The 12660-nt window shown below is 42.9% G+C and overlaps 1 protein-coding gene across 2 annotated transcripts in view; it reads right to left on the bottom strand.

The window, feature by feature from the left end:
• sbf2 (SET binding factor 2) overlaps positions 1-12660 on the bottom strand; it is a 126964-nt gene that overhangs the window by 11954 nt on the left and 102350 nt on the right. Inside the window, exons 29-33 of one of the 2 annotated variants that reach the window (XM_033619617.2) lie at positions 12053-12136; positions 8201-8275; positions 6288-6466; positions 4891-5067; positions 4366-4467 (exon numbers count right to left, since the gene is read on the bottom strand). In XM_033619617.2, the coding sequence (XP_033475508.1) occupies positions 4366-4467; positions 4891-5067; positions 6288-6466; positions 8201-8275; positions 12053-12136 (617 nt within the window). The remainder of the gene's footprint in view (positions 1-4365; positions 4468-4890; positions 5068-6287; positions 6467-8200; positions 8276-12052; positions 12137-12660) is intronic. The other variant, XM_033619623.2, reaches the window with a different exon arrangement.

A 12660-nucleotide genomic window follows, 5' to 3' on the forward strand; every position in this document is an offset into this window, starting at 1 on the left:
TTCTGGTTCTTGTTACAGTCTCTGCTAACACTTATGCACATAACAGTATATCTGTAATTACCTCGTTTGGTCTAACAAAAATAGAAGAAATACTTGCTCAACAACACAGTGTCAGAGCATCTGTGACTTACTGAATGTGATATTTCTCATTATGTTAAATGAAGAGGGTTAAAGGTCCCTGATATTCTGGCAAATAAATTGTTTGATCATTTTACCACTCACACCACAAGGAATGTGGCAGCTGTGTCACCATGACGGTGCAGATATTTTTCAGTTTGTAATGCATGATTATAATTCAGCACACATAATTATTTTTTCTTAGATAGTATGACTTTGCTTTGCATCCTTTCAAGAGCAAAACACAACATTTTCTGACAACACAACATTAAACTGATCATCTGCTATCAATTACATTTATATAACACTGCAGCAAAGTCTTCAGACGCACTTGAGCTCGCTCCACAAAACACCAGTTGAGAACCACTTGTCTACACATGCAGTGCGCTTGGCCTGCTTCCCTGCCCGTGTCTCCTCCAACACAACTAATGAGCCCTGACGCGTGTGGAATGAGCGAGAAAAACAGTTCATGGCTTCCCCGTGAGGTTTAAAAGCACATCCAACCCTGAGTGGTAGAGAAAGTCCCCCCACAAACCCGGCAGTGAAATGAGCCCCTCAGATTATTTGTAAGACTACAGCGGACTGAGGAGCGGATTTAAGAGAGAGCAAGGCATGAGAGGAGAGAGGCCGAGGGTTAGACGGAGAAACAGAAACCAGAGGTTTAAAAAAAGAAAGCAAAGACGGTTCTGCATCCTGTCTGCTGGGTGTCTATGGTCCGTGGACAGAGGCAGGAGAGCCAGAGCATATGGAGGCCATTTGCCTGTGCGGGCTGATCAGGACCTGGCGTGATGGAGCCAGTGGCCCGTGGAGAGAGATGCTCCAGGCCGAACACGTGCCTGGCATAAGGGGTCCACAAAGAGTGCTTTTAAACAGCAGCCCAGGGCTCCGCAAACCCCATAAACACATTTTGAAGGACACACGCTTGCAACACAAACATGTGTGCCTTAACAGGTCAACGTGGAAAATATGATCTCAGAAAGCAAACATGCGATGAAATGCTGGATGCAGCAACAAATGGATACCGACATCTGATCAGGATCGAAAGTGACTTTTTGTTTACGTGCCTTAAAATCAGCACCGTGAACTTTAGAAATCAGCACAAATCAGACAGGCTTCGAGACCTTTTCATTATTTGTCTCCGCATAATTGGGTCACCAGTGACAGGGCTGATTACGGGATGAGCGGGAAAAGCAGGTGTGCCAGATTTATGATTCACACATGGCCCGTTGAGAAGGGCAGTCTGACTCTGTGGAGAATCCCTAAAAATGTTGTTGACAACATCTAGAGTTGGGTATTTCTTAGAAAATTACAACCAGTTCCAATATCATCACTCTTAAGGCCTTAACACACCAAGCTGACGGCCAGCCGTTGGTCAATGTCGGGCCATCGGTAAATGTCTGTCGCCCTAGTTTTTGCGGTGTGTCCTGCCCCATTGGTGCTAGTTGGCCCCTGTAGACCCCTGTCAGTTGTTCCTTGGCACATTAAGCATGTTGATTTGGTGTGGAGCCTGTCTGTATCTAAAATCACTATGATTGGTAGTTCAGCTCAGCCCATAAGACAAAAAAGTGAAAACAGCAAACAAATGAATCAAGTCAAGAGGGCTGAGATCAAAACAAACTTTATAATTAGGTTAATTATTTTTAAGCCATTGAGCTCTTTAATAGGAACGGTTTGTAAGTGTTTGTGTTATTGTTCTGTAGTGCACAATTAATATAACTTGTTCTTTCAACATTGCGTTGTGTTGTTAAAGTGCTAACTGGCTAACTAGCATCTTGTCCATCCTGTCGGTCTTCCAGTTTCCATTTTTGAATAACGAATACAGACTACCACTGCCTGCTCCTATGTAGAGTTATTTCCTCTCACACTGGGGCAGAATGTATCTGCTAGTTGGCCATTGGCTGGAGTCTTTGTGTGTGTTCAGGTGCAACTTTTTGGCCAAGACTCAGGTGACATGAGGCGATGCAACATACGGCCTTCAATGCCACAAGTTCTTTGATGTCAGTTTGGTTTGTCTGGGCCTTTAAAGGCACACTTTAACTGTCAACTCCATCAAATAAACAGCACTTAATGTCACCAGACCACAGACTGTGTTGGTTGTAGCTGCTGCATCGCATGAAATCGAGGAAAACTTGCAGTGATTGGCTGAAAGCGAAACCATACAAATATCTTTTTTTCTGGATTCTAGAGGACAAAGAGGATCGAATGCTGGTATTGTCGTCATCGTCGTCGTCGTCGTCGTCGTCATTGTCATTGTCATTGTCCTCCACTTATCCGGGTCCGGGTCGTGGGGGCAGCAGTCTCAGCAAAGAAGCCCAGACAGTCCTCTCCCCAGCCACTTCCGTCAGCTCTTCCGAGGGAACCCCGAGGCGTTCCCAGGCCAGCCTGGTGATGTAATCCCTCCAGCATGTCCTGGGGCGGCCCAAGGTCTCCTCCCAGTTGGACATGCCCTAAACACCTCCCAAGGGAGGCGTCCGGAAGGCATCCTTACCAGATGCCCGAACCACCCCAACTGGCTCCTCTCGATGTGGAGGAGCAGCAGCAGCTCTACTCCAAGTCCTTCCCGGATGTCTGAGCTCCTCACCCTATCTTTAAGGCTGAGCCTAGCCACCCTGCGGAGGAAACTCGTTTCGGCCACTTCGGCCGGTACTCGCGATCTCGTTCTTTCGGTCACTACCCTAAATCGAGAGCTTCGCTTTCTGGCTAAGCTCCCTCTTCACCACAACGGACCGGTTAAGAGCCTGCATCACTGCTGAGGCCGCCCCAATCCGCCTGTCAATCTCTTGCTCCATCCTACCCTCACTTGTGAACAAGATCCCAAGATACTTAAACTCCTCCACCTGAGGCAGGACACCCCCCCCCCCCCCCACCATGACCTCAGACTTGGAGGTGCTGATTCTTATCCCAGCCGCTTCACACTCTGCTGCAAGCTGTCCCTGCAAGAGCCAGAAGTCATTGTTCAATGGGGCTAGGAGATCCTCCTGTCACCAAACCTGACACCTTCCACCACTCGGCTGCGTCGAGAAATTCTGTCCATGAAAGTTATAAACAGAACCGGTGACAAAGGGCAGCCCTGGCGGAGTCCAACTCTCATCAGGAACAGGTCTGACTTACTGCCGGCCACGCGAACCAGACTCACGCTCCTTCGGTACAGGGACTGGATGGCCCTTAGCAAGGGGGCACCAACCCCATACTCCCGGAGCACCCCCCACAGGATGCCCCTGGGGACACGGTTGTAAGCCTTCTCTGCTGGTATTGTTTATTTTGATATTGAGTGCTGATACCCAGCCCTATCAACAACCAAAATTCACATTTAAACTATTACTAATAACCTTCTATTATTATGTGAGGTACTTGTTTCTGCTTTAAGTCTTAATATAGTGCATCAGATTATGATAATGAAGGGCAACAAGGCAGCTCTGTCAAAACTTTGAGTCCAGTTGCATCAGTTTGGCTGTTGAATAAACAGCTGTCTATAAGAAAAGCACTTTTTATCTGACGTACTCTCTTGTTTAACGGTTGTATGGCTGCACCTGGATCCTTTTTTACATCTTTTACATTTGTTGACGTTTGTTTCACATTAAAGCCAATACGAAACTGTTAAAAGTTACTTACAATGTAAACAAGTTTTTTATTAACAGTCGGCTATTTTCTGTTGTTAGTTCATCTTTTACAAGTGATTTTTTTTCTTTTAACATTTTACAATTACAGCTTGCACCCACATGAAAGTTATTTCACACAAGCTTTTTATTTTTTTTTAAATGTTACCAAAATACAATGTCAATTAGTGTGTATATTTTTGCAAATATATTTAAGGAGGGTGGGGAGAGATGATGTTACTACGTGAGCGCCAGTAACTCAGACACATAATGGTGTTTTATTGCTCCTTCCCACTCAGAATGATGCTGGTGTGGGTTTTTTTTCAATGATTTAATGTGTTTCTTTTGATCCATGCATCCCCTATGCAGTTTTTATCAACTGCTATGCTTATAGAGAGGAGAGTGAAATGTAACAAGGACCCCCATCTGGACTTGTACCAGAGAAGTTGTGGTTACGTACACTTAAAACCCCCGTCTGCTTATTTCTCCATTTATGGGCTTTTCATTTAGACATCTTACCGACCATCTTAATCTCTGGTATTTCCCCCTTGTTATATGCAACATAAAAATTGGTAGGAAAACAGGTTGATGGAAAGGAACCTAAAGACAAACTCTCTGGTCTAACATCTTACTTGTGCGCTTCTTCACTCACTTGTGTAGTGATGTCCCAGCCGTCCTCCAGGCTGAGGAGCACAGATGAGCCGCTGTCCAGAAGCTCCACCAGAATCAGTGCCAGCTGCAGGATCTTGTGAAGCTGTGGGAGATCAACATATGTGCATGTGAACACGTACAGAATGCACACACACACACACAATTAATCCTCGCTGTGCATATGTTACCATGTTTGGTCTACTGGTAAACTGCTTGCTGAGTGCTGCCTGTTGCCTATGCAGGGTTTCCCACAGATAATATTTTTCTATGATACGTTCAATGTACGGACGAAGGCTGCGGGGGGTCAATCAGATAACCAGCATGATAAGAGCTCTGCTGTTTCCCTTGGGAAAATGGCTTCAGAGTGGATTTATTCATTATGTGAATCTGATACACAGGATGAGGAGTAAGAGCGGACTGCCGGGTCGTTCTCACACAATTTTTAGAGTCTGACTCTGAGTCACTGTGAATGTGAGTCCTTTTAAGAAAGAAAAACAGGAACAGTGTTGTTTGTGTGTGCGCTCACCTGCAGGATCCATTCAGAGTCCTCCAAGGCCTTGAGGAAGGAGTCCTCTGAGTCAGACGAGGTGGCGCTGGGAGCACAGGCTCTCAGCAGCTTTTTAAAAGAGGCCTTGACCTGCCGTGTGTCTGCAAAGTCCACTGGCACCAGTTCACAGTTCAGAGAGGAGTCCACTCTGAGGCCCTGCCGACAAAGAGCGAGAAATTTTGAGTTTATTTTACTGAGGTAATCCATTCAGATTTAAAACTGCTCCCTACGGGGGGACATGGGCCCATATAAAAAAACAGTAATACTATTAAAACATATTGAAGTATGAGACTACACTGAGTACCACAAAATACATTAAATACTTCAGTTTTCTTTGCATGCACATATATGGTATACGTTTTTTTTGTTTGGTTGTTATTATTTATTGGGCACTTTTCTTTAGAGAGTGACAGCAGACACAGATGACAGGAAATGAGGAAGAAAGAGATGCAGTAAAAGTCCCTGGTCAGACCTGAAGCAGGGGCGCTGTAGTTCACCTAAACGACAGGGGGGTGTCACAAATCTATGGGATGTTTTGAGGCTGTACATGGTGGTGCTGGACTGCACTATGTTGAAAAGTGATTTTTTTTTGTACGACTCATTTACACATTTGTGAGAGGAAAAGCCTTTGAACTATCATATAAAATGAAAACATCACAAACTACAGTCTCTGAGGGACAAACAACAGCACCCTGATTTCTGTTCGTTCTTGACCTTTACCTTATTAGCTTTTTTCTTTTTGTGTTGTCGCTTATTTACAAGCCTGTCTTTAATCATTCATGCTGTGAGAAATCCTACATTTACAAAGTTCATAATGTCCTGTTTTTGGTGACACTGAGTGCGTTTACATGGACATGGATAACCTGTTTATGATTGGCTTTTTGGAGTATCTTGTTTGTGTCTGAGCATGGAAACACTGTATCCCATATGATCATAAGTGGGACGAGCCACATAACAGGTTATTCATGTCATTTTTTTATATAGTTTTTAAAGATTTTACAATATTATTTCAGTATTTTTTCAAATAAACAAACTGTCATTGTTTGGGTTATTTTGCTCAAGTTTGCATTTGTAAAACTCATGGCAGAGGCTGGACGTTTAAATATTTCAATCACTGCAGTACAACACAATCACTATCTATGACCTCAGCCCTAAAACATAGACTTTGATTCATTCATAAATTAATACCTTGATGACAGTGCCAACAAATTTAAACATCATATGCATAATAAAAGTGGATTTTATGAACAACTGTATTGGACTGCATTAGACTGTACAGGTGTTCTTAATAAAGTGGACACTGAGTGTGCATTTACCACATTTTAAAACAGAATGTCCGCTCAGCCCCCAGAGAGCAGCTTTCTTTGTATTCTCACCCTTAAATGTGACTTTTCTCCGAAGACATAGAGAGCAGCTTGCTGTTTCAGGAGCTGTGCCTGCAGACTGCTGCTACCTGCAGGGGGCGCCAGATCCTTCCCTGCTAGTCTGGCGCCCACATCTCCTGTCAATGGGTGATGACTGAGTCTGCTGCTGGAGCGCAGGCTAGCCCACATGCCTGCAAACATACAGATACAAACAAAAGTCACACACGCAGGAGCCGGCCTGTTCAAATGCCACTGATGTACACATGCTGTCAAACAAACTAAGGCTGAATGATGAACAACACATGACATGCGGACTACATTTACATGCACAGCAGTGCAACAGGGATTATGTAAAGGCCGTCATTCCTTCAGTCCACCAACAAAGCAGTCGCCTCTGCGGGTCGGGTGTGTTGAGATATTAGAAGCAGAAGTTGTTGGAATTTTCTTTGCAAGTCAACAAGTTGAGAAGAACATTTTTCTGAAAACCAGCATGCAATACCTTCCCAACGGCATGAATCACTATCAGGAAGGACATGATTTTTCACAATAATCACTTTCAGCCCTTTTGAGTTGCATGTGTACTGCTGTCAAACGGCTGCTATTGTCGGCTTCTGCAATCAGGGCGGTTATACAAGAGTCTCATTAAAGTCAAACAGAAACGTAACTGGGGTTTGTACTGAGGGCTTCAAATGCTGCTGGTAACACTTTTCACAGATGTGAGCTGTTTACACTGGGGATAAAAACATTGATATCAATGCTATCATTAACTCTGCTTATCCGGCCAATTCTTTATCAATTCCCTAATTCATTCCTGATCAATTTCCTGTATGATCTGTTTGTCATCAAAACAACTGTTTTATTATCTCTGAGTCTGGACACAAAGTATATTTGTACAGCATTCATTTTCATTTAGGTTTAAACTTGCCTGCGTGGCTGCATTGTTATTACAACAGCATATTTACCCTCAGTAATGGATGTGCTGCTCGGTTGGGAAGCAGTGGCCCTTGTGCGTAAACTGTCAAATACGTGGCATTCCTGAAATTTGAACCGAATGTTGCGCAGAAAGATGTTTCAGCATTTTCCTTTAGTTTCCATCCTTGTTTGAAATAATCATTACATTAGCACATTTATCATCTTTCTTCGTGAAATGAAGCCATGTTTCGGACCGTTTCTTTGTCGCTGCCATGACTCCGTCCGGTAACAAGTTTCGAGCAGTGCAGACACGAGTGGTGTTGTCATTGTTTTGCAATGTGCAACTGTCAGGAAACATGCTGGCACTGACGAAAGTAATGGATGAGTTCGGAGATAAGTGATCCAGATAAATTGGACAATTTGGAACCGGTTTTGGATTCCCATCCCTGGTTTACACCTGATGCTGCACCTGATAACAAGATTAACATGACCTGATATGACTCAAGATAAACAGGCAACAAAAACAGCATCGGAGCATTTATGTTTTCTTTATAAATATTGAATGAATCCTACTCTCTTTGTGTCACGTATACAGAATATTTCAGTCTGTCTTTGTTATACAGCAGGATCGGGGGGGGGGCTCATTTTGTGTGATTCATGATTTGTCTATCATGACAAACAGTTTCCTTTCCTCCCCAGCCTGGACCGGGCTCGTAACTGACCACAACTAGCCCCGCTGAGCCAGCACATTGACAATGGGAAAGGCCACATTAGAGCAGCCACTCTGGTTTGGGAGAGACCACAGCTCCCAGAGGAGCACCCACAAAGTCAGCCATGATTAGTACTATGTCTAACAAAGTCTTTGTAAGGGGTCTGCAGCGTGGAGCGGTGACCTGGTTAGTGAGCACTTGTGAAGGTTAGAGAGAGGAACAGGAATGAGGCTCGGAGGAAGCGTTAGAAAGATAAGGAGCATTTAAGAGGACTGGCAGGGAGAAGAGACAGTTTGACTATACCTTGATGCTGGATTCTCTCCTTACATGTAGGTTTTTGGTTTGAGTGAGTGAATAGTTTATCTCTGTACTCAAGCACTGGTTGGTTGTTTGTACAGGAGGTAGAGAGAGAAGATGAGGACAGGGAGAGGGGCATGGAAAAAATAAATCATGTCAACATCATATGGACATCACCACCTGCCCTGCTAACCATTTCAGACCACAGAAACATGCAAATGAAGAGTTACTGTTAAAGGTCAAAGACTGAGCTGGTCCACATAAAGTGAAAGTTAAAAAAAGTTTTCATTCTTAAATGATTGAGAGGACGATTGTCATAGCATGCATGAATATGTGTGTTCATGGTTATGATTGATGGTGTGAAAACAAGTCTTTTTGTGCTAGAGACTGTCAGGAACAGATGCAACAGATTGCACTACAGAAACATGTCTGTATTTGTAACAGGTGCACCAGACTGAAGTCAAGTTTGTACGTAGGTAGAGACATGTCAACAGAGGTTAACCACATATTCTACTGGATTTACTAAAGTTAACATCAGTTTTGAGAGCAAAACATTAGGGTGCAGGCAGCCATCTGCACCCTAAATACCGTCAAATCTTTAATTTATAATTGCCAACACAGTCTCGGTATTCTTTACTTAGGAAGAGGCAGAAAAGAAGCCCAGGGGAAACAAAAACAACAAATTGCGACCCAAAATCATTGAGTTGCCTATTTGCACGGGACTAATATCATCACATGACGTCTATGTTTGGCGAAATATGGTAGGACATTGGCGGTGGTAATTTGGCAGATTCCCACTGGATTAAAATCAAAGATGATCTCCGCAATTCTTACAAATCACATCTCCAGGTGATACTAGTCCCATACAAATAGGGCTTTAGAAAGAATTAAACACAATTATAAATGAACACAATAACCATTATTTTCTATGTACATTTATATTATTAACAGGTGTTGCCTGGTTGTGCTTTGTGTCACGGTTTACTGTGAAATGACTACAAGATAGTAACCGTTCTATGACCTCATAGTCCTCAGAAATTTATAACAACAGCCACATCGACGCCACCTCCGTCTGCTGCACCCTCTTCAGGATCGTTGAAGCATCTTATTTTATCACTACATCTCTTTTCATTTCCAGTAAAGTTTGCTCACTGCCTCCACCTGCATTATCAATATGTTTAGAAAATGTTATAAGGTTATGAGTAACAGACAGTTTTCCTCAAAACTGTTGTCACTGGATAAAATATATATGTTGGAAAAAAGTCTTTTACACCTTTGACCTTGGTTATCTTAGATTAATTGGATAACTGTCTTGGGAAATCTGACTCAAAATGAAACTCCTAATTCCAAGAAGGCAAACAATCTGTCAGTGATAATCCTGCACCGTAAGTCCAGACATAATGACTGGACAGTGTTGCAACTATCTGAATGAAACATGGGAGATAAACTGTCATGTTTTAAATAACCAGAAGCGATGTGTCATCCTTTTTAGTGCTGAGTCAGTTTAAGAACTCCGTTCCCCTTTAACATGCATCTGACTAACACCTCAGACATGTGCTGGCACCAAGCACATCTGGCTGAGACCAAACAGTCTGCACTGATGGTTTCCTCTGAAGAGCTCACATTCCAGTTCACACGTTTATCATGGTGTGTCACTTTAACAGTACATTAAGTTTTAATCTGTGAGATTACATTTACAGTAATGATCATCGCCAGAAACACCACAGGTCACAATAACAAAATGGATAATGTGGCAATGAATTTCTGTTTCAAGATATAAATCCTTCACTTCACATAATAAATAGATATTTCACAAAGTGCATATAACAACCTAATAATCAGGCTGAATAATAATGCTCAAATTATATTCAGCATCTGTTTACAGTTGTTTGACTGATGAGAAAATGACTGAGAATACTCTGTCATTTGTCCCGTGGTTGCATTTAGTTTATTTAGAGTCTGTTATTACGTCTCACTCTTACCCTTCAATACTTTATAATTCTTGTGCTGGATGATTCCAGTATTTTCACAAATATTCAGTTTATGTTTGCTCACATTGAGGCATTATATTCATGGTATTATAACTACAGGAATTACAGCCTGAAGTCTGCATTTATTGTAGAATCAGCTATTCTTAAAGGTATTTTTACAACATTTAGATCACTTTTAGCAAATGCAATTTACTTTACAGATTAAAGGAACAGTTCACACCCAAATCAAAAATACATCTTTTCCCTCTGACCTTTAGTGCTATTTATTAGTTGAGATTGTTTTAGTATGAGTTGCCGGGTGTTGGAGATATCGACTGTAGAGATGTCTGCCTTCTCTCTAATAAAATGGAGCTAAATGGCGCTCGGCTTGTGGTGCTCAAAGCACCAAAAATTTGTTTGAAAAACTCAACATTGTTGTCACTTTCCAGAAATCATGACCCGATTACTCAAGATAATCCACAGACCTTGTTATGAGCAGTTTTTTCTTTCTACCAAACTACACCTGCCAACCATATCACCGCACTGAAGGAATCATTCACCTACTGCTAGCTCACCTAGCACAATGGAGTTAATGCTACAGCTCAGCTGTGTCACAAACACAAGCGTCTCATCCATGAGTGGATGCACGCTTGCTTCTGCACTGTGATATGACTGGCAGGTGTAGTTTGGTAGAAAGAAAACAGTTCCTACATGAAACTGCTAACAACAGTGGTCGACGCTAGAATGTACCCACTGAACAACAGTGTTTTGCCAGGCCTAACCATAAACTCTTTGCCCTAAGGGCTCATACTTGCATATTTTCCGTATTGAATGTTTGCAGAGAGCTGTGGTCACACAGATGAGCTTGCAGTTGTATTTATAGTACAACTGACAGTCCACGTTAGCCCTGGCAGTAGACAGGAGAGCTGGGAGGTGAGCTTGCATCCTACTGCCAACATCAGGTGAACATGAGACTATAAAGATGCTGCCGGGTCCAGAGTAAGTATCTGGTGAATATCCAACTTAAAAGTAACTTAACCATGGTGAGGCGGAAGTGGCTGGCTTGACAGCAGTGTTTTGGACTGGACTGGAGTGTGGAGCAAGAGATTGGAGCATGCTCAGTCAGTGTGCTTTGTATGCCTAGATTCCCGCGGTCACAAAAAATGAGCTGTACATGCACATCTGCACCGGGGTTCATGGTGCTCACAGACACGGGTGGATGATGACATTTACATCATATGGACTAAAGAGGACCCTCGTGGACATGCAGACACGGAAACCATGTCTTGGCCTTTACCCTACTCACCTCCGACCTTGACAGCACGTGACCAAAGCAAAGTAGGGCGGCAGTAGGAGAACCACTCCGTTCAGTGGGTACATTCCAGCATTTACCCAAAACAAGGTGTATGGATTATCTTGAGTAACCGGGTCATGATGAGCACCACAAGCTGAGAGCCATCTAGTTCCATTATATTCAAGAGAAGGCAGACATCTCTACGACTGACATGTCTAACACTCAGCAACTCGCAACACAATCTAAATTAGTAAATAGCACCACATGTAAGAGTAAAATAAGTATTTTTGATTTTGGGTTGAACTGCCCCTGTAAGTAGTGTTGGCCCAGTTTAATGTCACATTCACACATATTTCTACAGTATGAGATGAAATGTGTTTTATAACAAGCGAAAAATGGGAGAACATGTGACCCATGTGGACAAAAGAGAGAGCAACAGAACATCTGGAAACACCAGGAGCGCAGGCAAAAAACCTCCATAGACTAGAGTTATCATCTAAAATGTGAGCAAACGATGACAGATCCTGGTGTTTCATATTTTAGCCTGCAGCAGGAGGAGACACGTGGATGTGCTGAGTAGGAAACAACACTCACCTCCTCTGGTAAAGCTGTTTGAGAATGGGAGGTCTAAATGGACAGGAGCCATCTTTGGCATCCTGGATGTCCTCCTGTCACTGCCTGAAGACAAAACATTCACACAACAGGACGTTACAACAAGCGGCAGATGAGGAGACGGATTCAGGAAAGTAACTTTTTTTTTTCATAGTGCCTACACCAAATCATAAACAAGACAAGATGACAAATGTGAGCTCCATTCATCTAGAAACGAAAACAAATCCGACTGCAGTGATTACTTTTGCCTTTTGGCTCAGGTTGAACTCATCCTGACACTGAAGAATTGAGCTAAATCCAGTTTTCCCATTAGGAGCCTGTAATCTGATCTGAGCACTTTAAACACAAGATGATGGTTAAATGAGCAAATGTGAGCATGTGCATGTATATGAGCATCCTGGACACAGCCTCAGCCCAGTACAGTGTACTGCATGTTGTCCAGTATGTCGAGAACGCAGGGAGGAGGGGGGTGAAGTCACAGGAGATGGATGGGCCTGGCAGTGACCCCAGGTTGTCCTGTGATTCTTACATAACCTTTTATTGTACAAATTTCCTTCCAAATGCCGTCAAATATCAGATACAGTATTTCT

The sequence above is a fragment of the Epinephelus lanceolatus genome, chromosome 2 (genome assembly GCF_041903045.1).
Source record: "Epinephelus lanceolatus isolate andai-2023 chromosome 2, ASM4190304v1, whole genome shotgun sequence".
In the NCBI taxonomy this organism is placed as follows: Eukaryota; Metazoa; Chordata; class Actinopteri; order Perciformes; family Serranidae; genus Epinephelus; species Epinephelus lanceolatus.